General features: G+C 34.4%; 1 protein-coding gene across 2 annotated transcripts in view; it reads left to right on the top strand.

The window, feature by feature from the left end:
- Positions 1 to 23270, top strand: part of LOC135218385 (serine/threonine-protein phosphatase 6 regulatory ankyrin repeat subunit C-like) — a 161190-nt gene that overhangs the window by 112066 nt on the left and 25854 nt on the right. For both annotated transcript variants that reach the window (XM_064254674.1, XM_064254675.1), the window contains 5 exons: positions 6279 to 6482; positions 15561 to 15666; positions 16401 to 16571; positions 17373 to 17497; positions 18177 to 18270. In XM_064254674.1, coding sequence (XP_064110744.1) covers positions 6279 to 6482; positions 15561 to 15666; positions 16401 to 16571; positions 17373 to 17497; positions 18177 to 18270 — 700 coding nt within the window. The remainder of the gene's footprint in view (positions 1 to 6278; positions 6483 to 15560; positions 15667 to 16400; positions 16572 to 17372; positions 17498 to 18176; positions 18271 to 23270) is intronic.

The following is a 23270-nucleotide window of genomic DNA, read 5'->3' as shown; positions in this document are numbered from 1 at the left end:
AGTTTCTGGACGAGTGTATGTATATATGTATGTATGTGTATGTGTATAAGTATATATATATATATATATATATATATATACCTATATATATATATATTATATATATATATATATATATATATATATATATCTATATATATATATATATATATATATATATATATATATATATATATATATATATATATATATATATATATATATATATATATATATAAACGTACAAACATAATTATTGAGAAACCCCAATAAGTTGACATCATTCAGCAAAGTCCACAGTTTATGGCAAATCGTCTGCTTCACCAACGGGCATTCGAAGCAGTGTTCGGCCGGGGCATCTCGAGACAAACTTCCAGTCAGCAACTAAGCGGCCTTCCGCACGCGACCTTTGGTATTGACCACTGTCCCCTGCAGGATCCTGGTCACCTGACATGACGAGCGACATTTTGTCCCCGTCATGACCGAGTAGAGACCGCCATTGTACTCCTACTTTGTCATTGATCTGCCTCCTTTGACGTAGGAAAGGTCATTGTGAGGAGGCTGTCTGTTTCAGTCATCGCCTTCTTAATTTTGCTGTCCTCGCATCCATCGCGTGGGAAGATTCTCTCTTGCCGAGAATAGTAAATTTAAGCGAAGTTTTTTTTGCGCCTCATGTCGTCATTTTATTTTCTACATTTAATAACGTTCTTTACTTTAATTTGCCGTATATCATATTTGGTTAATCAGACATAATTTGAAACGCGTTTATATTTAAACCAGCCTAATTCTCAGTTATGACTTATACTATAAAGTGATACTGATTCCTTGTGTAATGATAAATCTATCAACACTCGCAATTTTTTATTTATTTATTTATTTATTTATTTTTTCTTTTACAAAGCTAGCTATATAATGTAGAAGGACCATCTTTGTATTCAACAATTACTATTTGTACATGATAAAGTTCTTACAGACTATAATAATCTTCTTCTTTCCCACCGTTATCCCTACACTAAGGGGTCGGTTGCCTGATGCGCCTTTTCTTACAACATCAGGCATGGTTTATTGTTAGGCAAAGGAGTTTTTACGACCGCATGCCCTTGTTGTCATCAACCACATTTATTGGTGGTGGGCGTAGCCGTTTACTTAAAAAGTAAGACTGCAAGGCAGCGCCTGTCTTTTTAGTCGCCTTTTACGACACGCAGGACCTACGGTGGTAGTATTCTTACACCCCTACCTCAGGTGGTCCAAACTTTATAATAATATTCACCATTAATTCATAATGATATTTAGTGAACCTCCTGATGACGTACAGAATATTCTTATCGACAGCAATTATGACTTCTTAATGGCCTTATTACGAGATAACTTCGAAGAGTTCATAGATTCCCCAAATGCAAAAGAAAATCTATTAATTTCTCTTCGTTAAAAGCAGAACCCAAGGCTTTTCTTATCTTGATGTTCTGGTTACGAAATTCACTCCTTTCGTATTTTTAGTCTCACAACATTCTCATAAAAAGAAGTGCTTGTTAGACTAATTAAGAGCGTGTAGGCTGTGTGATCTAAACCCCAGATGAAGGAAAATTACAGATTCTCACATATCGAGAAAAAAATGCAAAAGTTTTTGAGGTACAAACAAAAGCTCACGTTCAAATTATCTTCACCTAATCGTCAATCTTCCAAGAACTTGGTCACCAAGGTTCGTCAAAAACGTGAAAAATTAAATTTTGGCCTTTAAAATGACCTCCGACCTTGAAGATCAGGCCAAGGTCAAAATACCTTACTTAACTCGAAAGAATTATTCTGAGAAATATAAGCCTCTTAAATATCACTGTTCCTAGGAGAGAAAATATGTTAAAATTTCGCTGTTAGATTGAAAAGGGACTTTGAAAAATGTATGGGGGAGAATCACCAACCTTCTAGTTGACCACCGCCAAATTTAACCAAAATTCAGCCAGAAGGGAAAAAATAGATAACAGGAACAGTAATACTTTTCTAAATGGTTGATTAATAATAAAAATCACGATAATAATCTTACTAATATTTGAAACCGTCTAAAGATTCAAAGATTAACCGAAATTATGTGAAAATAGGAAAAAAAAAGATAACAAGAACATTAATACCTCTCTACATGGTTGGTTGATAATAAAGAAGATAATACTTTTCTAAATGGTTGATTAATAATAAAAATGGGGATTACAATGATACTAATAATTGAAACCGTCTAGTTATTACCTTCAAAGCTTAACCGAAATTATGTGAAAATGGGGAAAAGAAGATAACAAGAATATTAATAACTCTCTACATGGTTGGTTGATAATAAAAAAGATAATAATAATAAGTGTGATGGATTTGCCAAAAAGAAGGTCATCCTAATAGCAGTCTTCAAAGTTCATGACATTGCATGACCAGCCCTTAAGGAAAACGAGTAAGAAGAAGAAAAAGAAGGATAAAAGACAAAATAGAGCAAGCCTGTGATTTTTCCTCATGGGTTACTTTGTTTATCTTTGCATATATTTTGCTTAAACACGTATAGATACATTTATGTACACGAGAACGCGTAAAAAGTCTATGCATATATTGTATGCAATTTTGCCTCAAAATTATATGGTTCTTCTTTCAGAAATTTGTTCGCTTTCCATAAACGGGTAAATAGACACAGAATTAAAATATGATTCTGCTATCGAACCACGAAATCCATATTACTGGTTTTACAAAATAAACATGATTTTTCCTCAGAAATGACAATATCAGATGAATGAAAAATTAAACAACCAAAACGAAAAGACAAATTACTACGGAAAAATGTCGAAGATTACATAATGACAAAAATAACGGTACACACGACAAAATATATATAGGCCGCATACTTTATATAATAGTATCCATAGGGAATATGCCTAATACCAGTCAGAACTGCCGAATTCTCACAGTCGTATATATAAGAGTTATAGGCCGTTCCAGGGACAATAAATAGGTGCTGCTAGGCTATACCGGCCAAGGACTCATGATAAATCAGTCACGTGACCGTACCTGTCGAACTCAGAGATCCTTGTCACATTATTCTCGTCTTGCTATTTTAATCACCTCAGTTAATTCTGGTGCCGTTATACATGTGTATATATATATATATATATATATATATATATATATATATATATATATATATATATATATATATATGTGTGTGTGTGTGGTGTGTGTGTGTGTGTATGACAGACACATGTATATACTATATTTATATATATACGTATATATATTATATATACAAACACAAATGGACTTCCTTCTCTGAATACTGAAGTACATACTTTGCATTACGTTCGTGTCTAGCGTAGTCATTTACGAAATTTCTTTTTCCATGACAGGGCTAATAGTTTGCTAACTGCAGTCTCCTTTTTTCCCATTCTGTCATGGCGAGCGTGTCGTCTTATCAGATGCTTAACTGTTACGAATCTAAACGCGGTGACTGTTGACCTTGAGACGGGAAGAACAATTTTAGAGAGCAGATTCTATTTGTTTATTTTGTGTCTTTCCCAGCAAGTGTTATCGTCATTTTTTATTGTCCGGTTATAGTCTTATTTGAATTATACTTAACCAGTGAAGAGCACTGGAGTTTAAAACTATTTCTCAGTTTTACCAAATATCTCTTTTTGCATTTTTTTCTTTTTTTTGGTAAATCTATAACGCCGCTAGTTTTGTGTACATTGGGTTTTGTGTTTTGTTTGTATTGAGTAATGATTGCTAGTGTTTGTTGATGAAATGTAATGTATGTTCAATGGGAGCCTGAGTCATTTTTAAACAACTTTTTGTAGCAAATCAGCAAAGAAGCAGAACATATAAAAGTTGTTAAGACTATAAAAGAAAAACCCTTCGTGGAAGCTAATACTTGTTATGCTAAAGGTGATCAGTTAATCCTTCTTAAAAGGCTATCGCGATAACTACACGAATCAACAATCAAATTTTACGGAAACCACAGACACGCATTTTAATCAGTACTCCAAATTTTTTACGGAGGTTAAAACTTATAAATGGTCCAAAAGTGAGCGGGAGCATACGAAGGTTCCGAGTAAAGCTGAATGAGAACTCTGGTTATGATTGTTGAAAATTTTTACCTTTCACGAATTTAGGGTTGAAAAGAGAGTTCAGACAGTTTTTTTTGTACATATATCTTTCATTGATTTGCTTTGACTAAAGTACCCCTTTCAGTATTTTATAATCATTATTATTATTGTATACCTCTTCGTTAGTTTTCGTATCTTATAAACTGAATACCTGTACTTGTCGTGTTTAGAGATTTTATAGCTCTAACAAAAAAGATATTTTCTTACTGCCGAGGTCATTGGAACACACACACACACACGCACAAAATACCAAAACTATGGGTACATTTTGATACGAAGCTTTACTTGCATGGTCTTATAATTATGACTCATTTTCACTATTATTCACCATACGTAATGCAATCATGCAATCATAAATCCCTCCAATGAGCTACGAAGAAGCAGTAAATTTATCTTTATTTAACTGTGAACATAACTAAAATGCTAGTAACGATCCCAAGCAATCGAGTTCACTTTGCAGTTATAAACGGCGAAGGTAGATTTTGTGTGACTGAAAGAACCCAAATAACTGTTCAGTTGGACTTGATTTATTTAGGAAATAATCGAAAAAATCAGGTGATGTATCGTTATCATAACCGTTAAATGACAAACCAACTTAGACTTGGTTTCTGAAATACTAATCAATTTAAAGCTGTACGAGTAGATGGCACCAACAAGAAACTTTTAGCAGCAGCCCAAGAATATTGCCCGGTAGTGGGTTGTCCTATAGCGTTGCCAGACGCATGATCATGACTAATTTTAATCTTAAATAAAATTTTAAAAACCACTGAGGCTAGAGGGCTGCAATTTGATACGTTTGATGATTGGAGGGTGGATGATTAACATAGCAATTTGCAGCCCTCTAGCCTCAGTAGTTTTTAAGATCTGAGGGCGGACAGAAAATTGCGGACGTACAGATAAATAGGACAAATTTCCCAGATATGTTTATGTATGGAGCATAATTTAAAAAAAAATGGACACGGCAGTACAGAAGTGGTTAATCCAATTTGCTGAGACGTTGTTAAGTGTTGTTACAAATATAAAAGAAAGTAAAGACAACAGCTTTGGTTAAAAGCGTGATACAGAAAATAGCCTTTTTGTTGATCTTTTGCCAGATCTTACTAATAGTCCTGAACTGGACACTGGATACTATATCAATTTATTCAGGAGCTATTTATTGTTTGTTTTATTTGAGCGAGTGTCCTTCAACTTCATTTATTGAAACGTTTTGGGTTTCTTTTAAAGTAACAATATTTTCGAATAATTTTAGAATAGGAATTAATCGAACCATAATTTCAAGGTAGCAGACCAAATAAAACAGCAGTTTTATTAATGTCATATTTTCTCGTACGTTCAATGTCATTATACTGCTTCTTAATTGGCTGAAGAATGACGCAAACAGAGAACCTTCCTATTCCCCAACATTCAAGAAATGTTGAATGCCATAAAATAATGCCATGACGTCACTGAATTCTCCGACCTGCTTATGATGTGGAGTAAATAGTCCCCAGAAGAATTCTAGGTCTTTTCGTGCAAGTGGATTTGACTCTGAACACAGTAATATTCGTTTTATCGACGGTTAGCTGGAAACCATAAACACGCAGAGGGCACATTTATGAATAAAGCTCATGCATATGAATATCACTCATGGATGCATAACTTTCAGCTCGCAGATAATGACCAGTTCTTAAGACACTAAAAATAAAAGGTACCCTTATTAGGACACGAGGTAGTTGAGATTTTAGTTCTATTGTTAGCGCTGCTTGTGTAATATACTAAGATTTGAATAATGATTCCCTTGGTGTACCTATTGCGGAATTTTCACGGACATTTTTCACCATATAATTTGAATGATTTACATCCAGTTCTGCTACCTCTGGGATAACAGATAGTAGTTTCGACGCACTTCTTGTTACATAGATACTATTACCTATTCTCGGTTCACAAACATCATTTTTCGAATATTGGCTCAGAACTGAACAAAATCTTATAACATCAAGGGCTATTTATATGTCAACTGTTTTATATCCTAGGTCAGTATGACATAACATCCGTGACTAATGGGGCTATTGGTTGAAAAACTTAACAGAAGAATTACGAACCATCTTGAACAAAGGTTTAAAGACGCTGATAAACTTCCTTTTACTTGATCGAATTTCTCTATTTCTAGAATTTAACATCATCCCTCCGTTCCAGCAAGGGGACATCCCGCTCTTCATAGCCATCGACGCAGGGAACTCCAGTCTGGTGAAGGAACTGCTGCATTACCAAGCCTCAGAACAGCTGAAAGTTACCCGGCACGAGACGAAGGATTCTCCGCTCCATATTGCTTGTCGCAAGAAGGAAACGGACATTGTTCGCGTCCTGGTAGATGCAGGTGCAAGCACAGATGAGAAAAATGTAAGTAGGACTTCCTAATATTGCTTGAGATCCTCAGTACTGCTACTGCTATCATTAGAGTTATTCTGTGCCTTTGTCTTGGTAAGTATATTCATCCTTTTTGCGATTTTTAGGGTAGTAAAGGGTCTCTGTTAATTAAGAAAGGGGCCCTAGCTACATGCTATTGATTGTCAGAGAATGTGTATTATTTTAGCACGTTACTCTACCTGTTATGAAAGGGGGAATCACGCACACTCGAGGTTACCAAATAAATTTCCGAGGCAACACAGGCTGATATTGTTGCATTAAACAGACAAAGATAGTTTTTTTATTTTAATGGGAAAAAAGACCGATGCAGTGCAGCCATCAAAAATACTACTGGAAGACCATAATTTCAACTGGGCAAACAGACTCATAATATAACCAAGTAAGTTAGCTACAATTTCTTTGGAGGCAAGGCCAGATTTTGCCCTCATAACTGTCTAAACATTTCATATTTATTTTCATGAATTCTTTCATCCGTTGTTTTTTTGACGAGCATCGAATTTTCTCTGACCCTTTCGATACACGAATAGAACAGATACCGGTTCTCATGTTTCGAAAAACAAGGACTGTAAGAGAGGGGATTAAATAAACTCAAAGTTCTTTATATATATATATATATATATATATACATATATATATATATATATACACTTATTTATGTATATATGTAATATATACATATGTATATACAAAAATATATGCATTTAACTAAATATATTTCGACAAGTGACAAAGGAACAAATCTTGCAGATCTATGATATTACCTAGAGCATTTTATTCTGAAAATTACTCAGGGTTTAAAAACATATCTTATGAATAACTTACGACGCAATTTCAAGCAATGATGAACGTGTTCGGAACAGGTGGTTCAAAACGCGCTGAGATCTTAGTCACGTTCCTGCGAAACACTATGATGGCTTTTTCCTGGAAATTCTTTCATAACAAAAATCTAGACTGAAATCCAGTTAATCTATAAGGCCTGAGAAACCTTGATAGAAAAAGGAGGGGTTAATCAGTGAACCTTTTTGCCGGATTGCATATTTATTTTTACTTAGGCTTTTTTACTGTACTCTGGTGATTAAAACCAAATATAAATTCCAGGAAGCTTAAATATAACAGGATACTAATTATGATAATCATCCTGGATGAGGCAAAAATCACTGGACGCAAAGTTATGCATTTAAATCTTCGTTTTGCGGCCCATTATTTCATGACGCGATGCTTCAGGCTAAGAAATAAAAGGCTAAAGACCAAAGTAATGGGCTGAAGTCACTTACATGATGAGAGTATTATCATTTCTGGGGAAATGAAAAGCCTAAGTAAAAAAAAATGTGCACTGATAAATATGCAATCCGGTAAAAAGGTTCTCTGATCCCCGACACACTTTTTTTTCCTAATTCAGCAAGGCTTCTTAGACCTTATAGATTAATTGGATTTGATTTCAGTCATAATTTTTTTAATAAAAGATTTTCCCGGCAAAAGCCATCATAGTGTTTTGCAAGAACGTGACTTTGACCTCTGCGTATCTTTTCGAGGGCTATTTTTTAAGCATGTCTTTAACGTTATTACATGTGAAAGATACATCTTTATAAAACAATTTTAAAAAAGGTTTTACAGCTTCAAATCCAATAAAATGTGGAAAGCAAAGAGTGTTTGAGGGCACTTCTTTTTTCCTTTCCGATTTTCCTTAGAAGGTCTTATTAGCTTTATTATGATAAATATCCATAATATGGGATGGATGGCACAAATCTGTTCCAATTTTTGTGATGTTTTTTTTAATTCATGATCTAAAAAATCAGGACTGATTATTCGCAAGACTTGAAGAAACATTGATGAAAAAACGGACATTTCTATGTTTATATGATGTCCTGAATAATAGTGTACATATGTCAAATTATTTGTCTTTTTGCTATAAATACTAGGTTTACAATTAAAAGGTTCCCTTTTCATATAAAAGTCCAAAAAAGGTAAACAATCATCTTTCTCTGACTCAAGTGTAAATTTAATAGAAGGGACCTGATCATTTAGCTGAGCCAATATACTATTCACATCCAAATCTTTGGGTATGATGGCTAAAATACCATCAACATAACGGTACCTTGTCAAAGGGAAATGGAAATCTTGGGGATGTACAGGCGTTCAAAAAATTCCATATATAAATTTGAAAGGACGGACGAAAGTGGGTTTCCCATTGCCATATCAAAAGTTTGTTTAAAATATTCCCCGTTGAATAGGTTAAACACACACACACACACACACACACACACACATATATATGATATATCAATATATATAAATATATATACATATATATATCTTATATATTATTTAATATATGATTGCATATATAATATATATCTCATTAATATATATAATAATATATATATAAATTTAGAATATATATATTTATATATATATTTTTTCTGTGTGTGTGTGTGTATGTGTGTGTGTGTGTGTGTGCGTGTATGTACGCGCGCGCCTTTGGATGTAAAAATGTTCCACAGTAATGTTAAGAAATATGTGTACATCTCTCCACAAGAGACTTTACAGCTTTTGCACGCCCTATGTGGAGTTGCTAATTAAAATATTTAAGTGAATAAGGTTCACAGAATTTAGACGAAAGGTTTAATTTTTGTATATATACTTTAAGAACTATATACATATTTCGAACTTAATTTTCTAATGCTACTGTGGTGCACACGTTTCGAGGAAGTGGGATAAAGTGTTTATTTACACCACATATAAATACCTAATATAATATATATATATATATATATATATATATATATATATATATATATATATATATATATATATATGCCATCATGCTGGTGTATTGAATTTAACTGCGTAAGTTTTTGACAATTTTTTCTCAATGAATACGGTTCAAATGCATTACTCACTGCAATAATTCTTGATATTACCTATTCTACATACTGGGAACGTAACAAAGAGGTTTTTACTGCCATTTTAACGACATTCTTCCCCACAAAGAAACTAACAAAAACCTGCAAACTGAATTTTCCTAAACCTGGTTGATGGTGGGGGGGGGGGGGGGGGAGGGTCATTTCTCCTCCCCAAGCCATAAGGTAATACCCGAGTGTTTACACCAACCAGGAAATTAACCCGGGCCCCTAATGCTGAAGATGAAGCGTCATTAGATATCCATGGCGAAATGAAGGGAGTGGGGACAAGGACATTACAGCACGGAATAGCAAATAATTACGGATTCATCATGCTGAATTGCGTAGCTCGTTCCTAGTGATTATAAGAGCCATGTTCCTCTTGAAATACTTTGGAATACTCCCGCTGATTTTAATGGCTACTTCCGCTGTTTTTGTAGTTGTGAAATTACTTTTTTCCTCATGGTCAAATTGGTAGTTAGTCTGAATACCTTTTTTCCTTCTACAACAATTCGTCATTACTTTCTTACTGTAGTTCCAATGGCGCAAATTAACGCTGCAATATCATAAGCAGAAAATGTATGAATTGCGGAGGTGACTTCCTACGTCTTTTGGGGATTTCACAAACGTTGCGGTTATTAGGAGACTTGGGAAAAGATCTCTGACTTGTACCATTTATATAGTTTGAAAGATCAATAGAGTGGAAGGTGGGGAGTTTCAGAGAATGAGAAAAACAGTCATTACACAAAAGTTACTCTTTAGCATGTAGAAAAAACTAAGGTTTTGAGGTCATATTATTTAAGGCTAAAAGCCTAATGATTCTCTATAAAAATAAAAAAAGTAAAATTACAACCGTTTTACCAGTATTTTGCCTATGTTTTGTTTTATGATTTATGATCATTCTACGAATTTATTTTTCGAAAGGACGATATCTCTATTATGATTTCTTCCTGGAAAACCAACCTCGCAGATTTATGTAATTCATCTGTAAAGACAAAATTTACAAATTATTTATAAATTTATAAATAAACCGATAATTTACAGATGCTCAACCACTGCAACCAAAGCTCGACGATATGACTCTCCCTGAATGAACGAATGATTTCCACAGGCCACCATACTAGTTTATGATTGGTCGAGACCAACGCCAGGAACCAATCAGGGTTTGGTCATTCCAGCGTTGCCATGGTAACTGAAACTGAGCCACCACGTAAACAAAATTGAACTTGCGTAATCATTAGTTTCACTGTAAGCAAGGCAGGGGTCAACACCACGTAATTATCTTAATCTTTCTGTGCGAAATGAAAAGAAAGACGCCGCTATGTCTTCATCCAGGTCTTAAGGCGGCAATTCAAAAAAGAAAATGAAAAAGGAGGAATCAAAAGTGAATGAATTAGCGTTGTCTGTGGCACACATTTCAAGGAGAGTATATCTCGTATTATTTGTCTTTCACTTCCTCTTGTTTTATTTATTTTGGTAAGATTTACTGATATCCTGTCAATTGAACCAGGATACTCTACCCAGCATTCCTAACAATAAAAGGGGGAAGAGAGAGAGAGAGAGAGAGAGAGAGAGAGAGAGAGAGAGAGAGAGAGAGAGAGAGATATCGGGGGATGGGGAGGGGAGGTGGGGTGCCCACTCATCTTGTAGCTTTAACAATTAAAAGATGGCACTCGTTTCTATATCGTCCATGTAATGCAAATTGCAGTTGCCTAATTTCATAGCACCAAGATCAAACCAAATTATAGTTAAGAAAAACTGGAGAAACTGAAAAGAGGGGAGGGCTGCCCCCTCTCATATTTCCCGTGAATGCTTTGGATATTTATAAAGCTTATTCTAACATCTATGCGCAGTCCTGAAGATCCGTTTAGAAAAATCGCCTTATTAGCTAATGGCTCAGGCAGATAACAACCAAGAAACGATTTTACAAATCATTTCATGGCCGGTAAAAAAAAATCATGGCCATAACGTCCTCTAAATAAACATCCATCATCATCATAATTTTCTTTTAAAAAAAATCATATGTAAAAAATCTTCCGACCACACCCTTTCATGCATACTTCCCTCTGAGCATTCCATTATCTGGTATGGATATTAATTGCGCATTTCTCTCTCCCGATATCAACAATTAATTCGCTTCCATTTTGGGAACTTCCAGAGGCCTTGTGGGCGTTGGGCTTCGCATGGGTTGGGAGCAGGATCGGAAGATTGGTCTAGAATTTCCTTACCCTGCGGTTTTCGCTCTCTCTCTTTTATTCAAGTTACTCCAATTACGATATTTCCATTCCTTGTTGTGAGACAAGCATGGTTTTTTTTGGATCCTTGCACTCTTAATGGTGTAAATTAACAAGCACGCGTATATATATATATATATATATATATATATATATATATATATATATATAATATATATATATATATGTATATATATATATATATATATATATATATATTATAATTATATATATATATACATATATATATATATATATATATATATTTATATATAGTATATATATATATATATATATACATATATATGCGTGTTTTACTCCTGTTACAACTTCCAAACTTTGTTTCAGCGCTGAATGACCTCATAGGTCTCAGTGCTTGGCCTTTGGGCTAAATTCTATATTCAATTCAATTCAATTCATACCGGGCTAAAACCCTTGGGGGTCACTGTCAAGGAAATATCAATGTGACTTTTTTTCCTGTGAGTTTTTTACCTGGATTCCCTGACTCGGGGTTATTTAGAAGTCTCGAGATTACAAGTGCTGAGCCTAGGGACGTCATGTACCGTATTGAAGCCGGGACTATGGTACCATCAATCTTCATTCTTATATAGACGACAGCAAGTCTATAGGAGTAATTCATTCCTCGTAAACTATGTTACACACGGATAAATAATTATTAACATAAATATTTCATCATATAAAGTTTTTACTATATCTGATACAGACAACTGTATTAAATTTTTTATTTTTCATGGACGGTCTAAATGTATATGAAAAAGCAAAGGCGATCAACTTGCACCACAGCAATTTTCACTAATTTCTAAAACAAACTGAATTACGTGTTCGCCGTTGACTGCGTGCTCTATGCATGACCATTCAACGTTAAACAGTAGGTTGTTGAGTTTCCTAAATAGCAGTGTATTTCTAAGTTTTTTTCTTTTTTAAATCATTTTTATCCTTCTTCCGCATTCGCTTCTCCAAGAATTTCTTGCCATTTTCTCCGAAGATTAGATGCTTTTCTCTTGCATCAAAGAAGAGTAAGAAGAAAAAGACATATCAACAAAAAAGAATTCGAGGGTGAAATGCGCAGATCAAAGAGAACGCTTCTTATGCACGAGCGTTAAGAAGATTACGACCCGTAACTATTTCTAATAATAGGCATTAGGGAATTATAATGACGATTAGCGTTTCCTCATGAGGTCATTGACGGACCTAAATATGGGTCAGGCAATTGCGTGTTCTGCTGTCAAGAGAAGAAGGAGACGGGGATACCAGCGTGAAGGATGCTCCCTCGGGGAAAGATTTCAAAGGCTTTTTCAGGGAAGGACTCTTCCGGGATGCAGGAGTCGATGCAAAGACTTGGGAAAGTCCTTGAGAGACCAGAACTCCCCCAAAATAAGATTTCCTTATATATAACTATGGAAAGGACGGTGCATAAAGGCAAACAACTTTTAATTCTTGACATTTTTAAATATATAATAATTATTTGCTCACCTTCATGGAAAACACGACAACGTAAATCGAATAAGCTTCAGGAAAAAGCTCTATTGTACACTGAACGAACGTAAAACCCTGATGACCCAGCTCTGCATTCAAAAGGTAAACACTGGACGTTCTTATGTATCTAGATGTAAACACGTTAATCCTGAGTTAAATTTATAGTCATCTGTTGATTTCGAGAAACTGGATAAACTATTTTGATTTAAAATACATGGTTTTACTGAGAAAGGAATAAGGATTTTCATATTTGTTTAAAAATTAATTCATTCTCTCTTGTAGCATGCAAGACCTCTTCCCTTTATTCTTGGACTCGTTCCCTTTCACGGTCTGGACGAACCTTGACTGAGGGGTTGAAACCTCTCGTCTCCCCCAATTATGAAGCGCTACCTTGCTTAGTTCCAAAGTCGTTGATGACACTTCGAACACTGCCCGACTAATGAATGAGATCGTATACAAGATTAATGAGATCACGCCTCAGAAGAACCATTAACACTCGTCAGTCATGGTCTGGGGAATGTTGATAAGACAATGAAAACAATCGAGATTTTTTTTTCTTGGGGGAAAGGCAGTTCCGGATCAATGAGGGATTTGCTTTCATTTCTGCAGTATTCAAGGACGTTAAGTACGTCACGGATTTGGGTTTCCTGTCATCAATTCTAATCTGTTAAAAAGGGAGCGCAATCTTTTTTCTCCTCTGTTCTGTTTATATAGACTTTTTATATTTAATTTGGACATGTGTCTAGTGTTGTGCATAAATGTAAATGTGTATATATATATATATATACATGTATAAATACGTGTATATTATATATACTGTAAATATATATGCATACACACACACACACACACACACACACATATATATATATATATATATATATATATATATATATATATATATATATATATAGATATAATGCCGTCTTATGATATAACTTGTGCAATGAAACTTAGGCATGCTAGAATTCTTGATGAGAAACTTGAACGCTGCCCAATTTTACAAGTCTATCAACAGATAGGATTTGTACAGAAAGCAAGCAATACCAGTGGAGTAGACAGTTACATATGTGAATAGTTATATGTCCTTGTGATAAAACGAAAATGGAATAATCTTCTCAAAAAGGGTAAAAATTTATGACTATCATCATCATCATCATCATCAGCGCCATAAAGTTCGTTTTTACTCGAAAACAAGAGCGTCGCACTGCAATAGGGGAAGACAGCCTAATGTATTAAGATTTTCACTGCAGCGTCTTGTAAAAGACAAAACTGGAATATATGGAAAAGTGTAAATTGAAAAGTAATCTGAGGTAAAGCAGGGTCGAATAATCCTGCAAAAACGTTTTCAAATATATGTGACTGGAGATCATTAGCCTTAAATCTTAATCTGAAAGATTTGCTTGTTACCAATTCCTAAGGTTTCTCGTCTTTTCATATGAAGATGCGCTAACTTCGAACTTCCTTGCGAGCACAATAAATCTCCTCTCTTCAATTTTCCTGCCTTAAGGACTGACAAATGCTTCTGTTTCACTTGTCGTTATTGAAAAATTACAATTGATAGACTGACCGAGATTAAGGGAACATGACGAGAATTCATGTGTATTCACCATAAATAAATAGGCCATAAACCAAAGCACTGCGACCTAACTCTGTTCTTTTCACGTAACTGCTATAGTAGATTCACATCAATCGTGCATGTGATGTCTAGGCTAGACCTTTACGACGCTCCTGATTGGCTGTTGATAAGCCAATCACAGGGCTGGAAACTCTCAGTCTCTCTCGAGAGTTCACAAAGGCAGGATGTATGTTCCACCTCTCCTGAGGGATGCTCTTGAAAGACGTATCCCTCCGGAGGGATGGAACATAGATCCTACCCATGTGAACTCTCGAGAGAGACTGAGAGTTTCCAGCCCTGTGATTGGCTTATCAACAACCAATCAGAAGCGTCGTAAGGGACTGGCCTAGACATCAAATGCACAGTTGATGTGAATCCACTATAGTCAATGCAATGACGTAAATGTTGTCTTGCTGGTAAAGGTTTAGCAGGGAGAGGTTGACTGAAATTTATACACTAAACCCCAAAGAGTAATTAGAAATGTTTCATATATACTTGTACATTTGCATCATGTTTAAACGTAAATAGTAGATGGACTGATAGATAGCAAACAGTTACTTAGGTGGATAGATAAACGGATAAAGTGGTAAGAAAATAGCGAAGAAAAAGAACAAAGTTGAATGTCGTTTCGACGGCAGTACTGTAGCACTAAGACAGGGTATCATACTGAAATATAATCATTATTATGAAGAAAAAAAAACATGTAACTTAAGAAGGCATACTACTTTCATAAAAATTTAAACAATGAACTGTTATGTCAGCCGAAATAATTCCATGCACTCCTCCTACTTTCATTTTTCAGTCATTAGGGCAGACCCCCCTGCATATATCGGCAGAAGAGGGAGACGAGGCAACCGTCAAATTTTTCTGGACTGTCCACGTGAATCCGAATCATAATGATAATCACGGTTAGTATTCTGGTAAATACTTCAGTTCCTTATCTTGTGTCGTGTAGTTTAAAAGTGGCTATTTCATCACAAAAGTCTTAAATCTTTCCATTATGTGTGATGGTTCCAGGTCCTACTGTCATGTGTTTATTACGCTGACTTAGTCTGTGTATAAGTGTTCATGCAAGGAGACACTCACACACACATACTATATATATATATATATATATATATATATATATATATATATATATATATATATATATATATATATATATATATATATATATATATATATGCTATATATATATATACGATATATACATATATATATATATATATATATATATATATATATATATATATATATATATATATATAGTATGGAAAGTTTTTGTTTGATATGAGAAATTTTTTTGGATTTCACGTTTGTAACTATAACTGTGGAACTTTCTTGAAAATATGTTTACACACACACACACACACACACACACACACACACACACACATATATATATATATATATATATACTATATATATATATATAAATATATATATATATATATATATATATATACATATATATATATATATATATATATATATGTAAACATATTTTCAAGAAAGTTCCACAGTAATAGTTGCAAACGGGAAATCCAAAAAATATGCCCTACATTTCTCATGTTAAAGGAAAACTTTCCACTAAAAGAGTCCCATGTGGAAGCCGACTTACAATTTGTTACCGTTTTCGCAGACCGGACGCCTCTCCACGTTGCAGCCGAAAATGGCTTCACTCCCATTGTAGATATGTTAGCTGATAAGTTCAAAGCGAACGTGATGGACAGGACAAAAGACGGAGATACGCTTGTGCACATTGCCTCCTTGCACGGCCACCCGGAAACTGTTATGGCTTTCCTCAAGAAAGGTAAACTTGCTGATCTTCTTACGTAAGGACTGGTTTATTAAAATGTCCCTTCCATATTTGTTTCAAAAGGAAACTACTGTGGCGTCCTCTCTAGTTAAGCAAACAAAATATCTGTACGTAATTCAACTGCGATGAAAATAACAACCCCTGATTTAGAAAGGATATATACTTATATTATAATATTTCCGCTCGGGAAAAACTAATTTCAAACGCCAAGGTGTTTTCCGAGATGCCAAAAATGTTCTCGGATTATTTTCGTCATTTTCCTTTAATGTTATTATGGGAGCGGCAAACTTTAGAAGCCCAAATCTAAATGATGCTATGATAATAATTATAGCATCATAAAGATATGGGCTTTGAAACATTGGAGCTACTTCAATTTAGAAAAATATTATACTAAATAAATGAGACTAATCAGGGAAACTGATGATGATAATCTAAGCTTTTTATGTAATTTAATGCATATGAAATTAAAGGTACACGTTACGAAGGTATGGTATTAATAGTAATTTAGATATGAAAATGAAATGATTGTTGACAGATATAATTTCATCCACGCACAATAAATTTCAAAATTATATTTGATTTTACTGATATCTTTGTCTTTAAGGTATTCCTACAGCATCTCTGAATAACGATTACATATTGTTACAACAGTGATGAGTAATAAATTCTAATGTACAAGTCTTATTCAGATTTAAAAGTCACTTTTTAAAACTTATATATCTTTTTCGAGGACAGAAGAGAGCTTTAAATTTGTTAGAAAAGATCCAGTCCTAACTGAATCCCCTCTTCAAACAGGTGTGCCTCTACACATGCCGAACAAAAGCGGTGCCCGATGTATACACACGGCTGCCCAGAGAGGTCACGTGGGCGTGGTCAACGCCATTCTTCATAAAGGAGAACACGTTGATGTGACCACCAATGTCAGTTTGAAATCCATGATGTTACTTCTGCTTTTAGATTTCAGTAGCTGAGTTAAATGTATTTTGTGCTTTTAAATGTCATTCAATTTGCACTGAGGGGAATTCCCTTCGGATGTAAATTATTCTTAACGTATAATGAATTTGACATTAAACGCGGTGTTCGTGGCTTAGCATTTCCAAATATGAATATCAAGCATGTATAAGTAAAGATATACAATCATACATACACACGCCCGTATATATATATATATATATATATATATATATATATATATATATATATTATATACATATATAATAATATATTAATATACATAATATATATCTAAATTTAAATATAAATTTATATATTATATATAATTATATATATATATATATATATATGTATATATATATATATAATATATATATATTATAATATATATATATATATTTATATATATACGTAATATATATATATTATATATATATATATATATATATATATATATATATATATATATATAAAATATGTATATATACACGTGTGGATTACAGATGTGATACCTATAACAATTTTTTATGAAAACAGTCATCGAACACCGACAATATTAGCTAAGTGGCAACTGCCTTTATCATTTATTAATATTTTTCCAAAAGAAACCATCCATGAAAGAAGCTCTGCTCTGCTCTCCTCCAGGATGGCTTCACCGCCCTTCACGTCGCCGTCAAAAGCGGAAAACCGGCTATGGTGGAGGCCCTGCTCGGCCACGGAGCCAACCTAACTATGCAAGGTAAGGGGACTTCGGAAGGGTAGTATATCCTTTGGATCTGGGTGCTGTGCTCTTAGGCTAATGTTCCTGGGTGGAAGATCATTACGAATAACAAATGGATGATGGATTGTTACTTAGATTTCATGAAGTGGAAATTCAATCTATCTAGAAGACTTATGTTGGGAGCCTCTATGTGATGTGTGTGAATGTTACGATGTGAATATAATTATTGTTGGAACAAATTCAAGTCCTAGATCTGGCAGAATGAATCACATAAAATGACTCCATCTTAATCAAGTTTGGCCTCAGCCAGACTGGATTAGAGCATGAACTCTATTGTATCATTAACTCAGAATTTGGTTTACATTCGTATGAGGTTCTTTTATGAGAAAGAGCCTATGCTTTACACACGTAAGAATGCTTTAGAACTGGCAGAAGAAAACGTATATACTCCAGCTTTATTCGAGGTTGGCCTAAGCCTGAATGGATTAGAGCAAGGACTCTATTGTCGCATTTAATCAGAACTTACTTTTCATAAGTACGAAGTTCTTTTCAAGAAAGAGCTTCAACTTTACCCACGAATCAAAGAAAGCTATACAGTAAGATCTTTTGAAATACAGCCCTGTCCTCCGCGTTTGTTACAATGTTTGCTAAAATAAAACTTTCAGCTTTGTAAAGAGGAAGTGGAGGCGAGTCACGATAAGCAACGCTTTAAGATTTATTTCATTTGCTTATGAACCGAATTGTCATGCCAACTACTCGTTACAAGGTCAAAATGGACGTTAAAATCGAAGGCCGAGGACAGCCAATGTTTCGGTAAATACAGGCAGCTGCATCACGATAATAATGTTTGCTATATTATTTGTACATAAGGTTTTACTAACATCTGTTTTTATACATGAGCTCTCAAATATATAGCTAAATAGCAAACCTTACAATTGAATAGTATCTGTTACCGAAGATTAATCTTAATTCTCCTAACCACATGACGTGAAAGGACACCATCACAGACTTTCCGTGTATATAATTCACAAGGAAACAAAAGTTAACGATTAAGAAATAACGATTTTTTTTTCCAGATTTAGCGTTATTAGCTATCTAATTTGTCTTACAGTTAGCAATCAAACTTTTTTTATATACTCTAGTAAAGTACTGTACTAGCAAACCTTTAGAAAAAGATGAATATTTTTGCGATATATTTTCATGAATAAGATATTTTTTGAAGTTATGAAAACATTTTTCAATAGCATTATTCTACATTTAACACTCCCCCTCCCCCCCTCCCTCGAAAAGTCGGTAAGTTTGGACGCTCGTTTGACCCACACACTGTAGGAGTAACTGTCTTATTTTAGAGAACACATTTCAGGACGTAGTAACTAGAACCAGTTACGCCCCATTAGATTTTGAAGAGCTTACTGTGGTAAGAGTGCTGTGCTAAGTGTACATTAAGCAGAACCATTGAACACCTAAACATTACTTCTTCTAAAAATGCAAAAATCCAAGTCGTTTTTAAACTGTTGAATGATAGCATGTGTTATTCGACAGATTTTTTAGCGGTAAATTTAACGAACTTTAATGTTATTGTGTCATCTTTTTATGCGACACAAAATAGTATGATACTATGATTGATGTGTATGTGAGAGAGAGAGAGAGAGAGAGAGAGAGAGAGAGAGAGAGAGAGAGAGAGAGAGAGAGAGATGGTATCGTCTATTAAAATCATTTTTTTTTTATCAAAGATAATGTTGCCTGAATGGAACAATTATGATAAATCTTTCTGAATATCGATTTTTTTCATATATTTGGTTATACAATCATTTGCATGTTCTATTATTTTTCTCATGTCTTGCCTATCATTTTCATATACGAAGAAATTTCCTAATAAAGCGTAATCTGAGAAAACTGGTTAGATTTCATAAAAAGATAAGGTTTTGACATTAAATCTGCATGCATTAAATCTGCATTGTATTGTTTGTATGAAAATTCAATTAATGCATCATGATTTATTGCAATTCGACTGTTTGATGATGTAATTTAATGATCCATTGTAAATATTTAATACATATTCTCCCATGAAAAGTAAAACTAAACTGTACCGTACAATGTACATATTACCAGCCTTTGTCGAATAACCATCTTATTTATTAAAGCCCTACCGATTAGCTCCATAGAAACCAGATGTAGCTTAATTATTTGTTAAAAAACTTTTCTCTCTCTGTTTAAACAGATAATTAATTTTTCTTGCTAATACAAAAGATACTTGTCTTCCATTTCTGTACCTTTCTTTCCAAACTAGTAGGCATGAGTGTAATTCCTATATTTTGTGCTAATCGAAATTTCAAAAGTACGTAGCCAGGGACGGAAACATAAAGAGTATACATTCTAAAGATGAATTCAAATGAACTTTTATTGGTCAGTGGCAAATTTTCCTTTTACACCAAACCTCCTGATAATCATAGATTATTTGTTTAAGGAAAAAAGCTAATCCAGTGACTGCTGATCTACGTACAGTAAACGAGGGATGCAATGGCTTTGATGAGTTAGTTAACTCTAAGGAACACTGACCAATGTACTATCTACAAACAAAAAAATGGATCTGTGAAGCATGCTTATTAATAGCTCACATGGATGGCTATCATCCCCCTTGTCCGAATGGGAGATTGAAGGGGAAGAAGAACCCTGAACATGAACGCAGTATCCCAGACATGAATATATCATTCTGGGGACAAAGAAAATATTTTACTGAATCAAGATAAAACACTTGATATTTGTATGTACAAACTGTTAAAGGCAGATTGATATTGTATGTACAAACTGTTAACGACCGATTGATATCTGTATGTACAAACTGTTAAAGACAGATTGATATTTGTATGTACAAACTGTTAAAGACAGACAGTTGAGAACTACAAATCTTAAAAATTATGATGTTTTTTTTTCAAACTTGAAAATCCCCCCGATTTAAACGGGAAAGATGATAATTACCTTACTCATCTTCGCATGCACTGGAAAATCTTACTTTCAGTCCCTCTACACTGTTACATTTAACCACCAAGTGTCTCCATGCAAGTGATGAATATAAGCAATCATTGGTGGCTTTTGCGCCTTAGCTTCAGCCGACAAGGAAAGCTTCCACGCATCCTTAGATTAACAGGCTAGATTAGCCAGTGTTGATTTTTATCATAATTGTTCAGATTATGAACCCTTTTCATATGAAACAAGCAAACAGGGGCCATTGACTTGAAATCCAAGCTTCCAAAAAATAGGATGTTCATTAGAAAGAAGTAACAGGAAGTTAAGGAAAATACAGAAAGAAGAGATCTCTTAATAAAAACGAAAAAAATAAATTAGCAAATTAATAAATTGGTAAAAATAAAAAGAGACTTCCAATTGCACATCCTCCGGGAGCCTGTTCCACAATCCACAGGTGTGAGGAATATAGGGCCTCTGGAACTAAGAAGTGACAGCGACGCACATTTACTGAACATTGGTGCTGCTGATCAACAAATCTGGTTACTCTCGGCAAGAAAAAGCGACAAACAAGAGACCATCCGTCGATGGTCCAAGTCACGAATGCTAATAGGAAACAGAAACCTACCACCACGAACCATCATCTAAAAGTGATAAATCTCTGGCAGAAGCAGACATCCACACAAGATAACAGGATTATAGTAAAGGAAGGATAAACAACCTAAAACAGGTTGCACTGATTTTATTACTGCTATAAATACATGAGGCCTTACGAACAATTCCTAACTTTCAGCCGAGTTCCATCCACCTGAAGAGGGGGGGATGGGGTGACAAATCTGTACGAGATCTGCTCATCGACAGTGTTTTTGTTTTACTAGAATTCAGATTGTGGTAATCTATAGGATTTTCTCACTAAACAACGACCAGTGTTCCCTAACTTTCCTTATTAAAAAGGAACATGTCCTTGTGAAAGATTGGTGAAAAGGTAGAAGTTCCGAAAAACGGAGTTCCAGGTGTTGCCATGAGTTACAATAATGAAATGAGAAGCTTATTCGAGTCCCACATAAGGTCAAGTTTTATGAGTTTCTCTTAAGTTGGGAAAAACTTATTACATGAGGTAGAGAAGTCCTGAAATTCCTAGGCCCTCTTGAGATAGTAAAGAGTATCATGGAAAGGTAAATGACTCAAAATTCATGCGAACATGAACTTACATCAAGAATGGAGTAAATATTCCGAAATACATAAGAACACACGATAATATGCAAATAAAAGTAGATTAAAGCGGAACCATTTCAGTGAGTAACACGATGATCATTTTCAGTTTTCTTACCCCGGATTTTTGCATTTTCTCCATCTTTGACTCGACACTTCGTTCTCATGATCTTACTTTTCTGAGCTAACGCTACATCCAGATGACTTGGAATTCTTCACAGTGACCGAAGAGTACCTAACGCCTAAGTGATCAGCTATTCTGTGTATATAGTTACTCTTGTAAAAACAATATCCTAGTTGATGCATTGTAACCCCTTACTGTGAGACACCGGTAAATAGAACAGTAACATATCTAGCTTACAAATAAAGCGTAAGAGTGCTTGTAATACATGTTTATTTCTCTAAAGCTTCATTACTCGTAGGCTCTTGGTAATTATCATATTTCATTCATCCTTATAATCCTTATAAAACTGCTTTCGTCTTTAAATGTTGATGCCATCAAATTTAGAACCATGATTGACCATCACTAACTAACATACTGTCTTTCTAATACAGTAGATTTCAAGATTTAATCGATATTCTTCTGGTATGGCTGGAATTACTGATGGTGAACCAGTAAATACTGGATTTTTACTTTTTGTAAAAATGACAATATTTACTACAAGACAACGTTTCTATATATTCCTAGAAAAATTCATTTTTTTTTACTAGACGTTATAACGTCATTCTTTGCTGCCGTAACCTTTTGGACCCATAATACACTGTCTCGCCATCCTAAATTTCAGTTTTACCATGAGCCTTTTTCTTGACAGCACTGAGGATGTAGTGCCCTCATGTACAAA

This window comes from Macrobrachium nipponense, chromosome 9, assembly GCF_015104395.2.
Source record: "Macrobrachium nipponense isolate FS-2020 chromosome 9, ASM1510439v2, whole genome shotgun sequence".
NCBI classification, from domain to species: domain Eukaryota; kingdom Metazoa; phylum Arthropoda; class Malacostraca; order Decapoda; family Palaemonidae; genus Macrobrachium; species Macrobrachium nipponense.
Note: the sequence above shows the minus strand (reverse complement) of the source record. Positions and strands in the feature narration are given on the sequence as shown.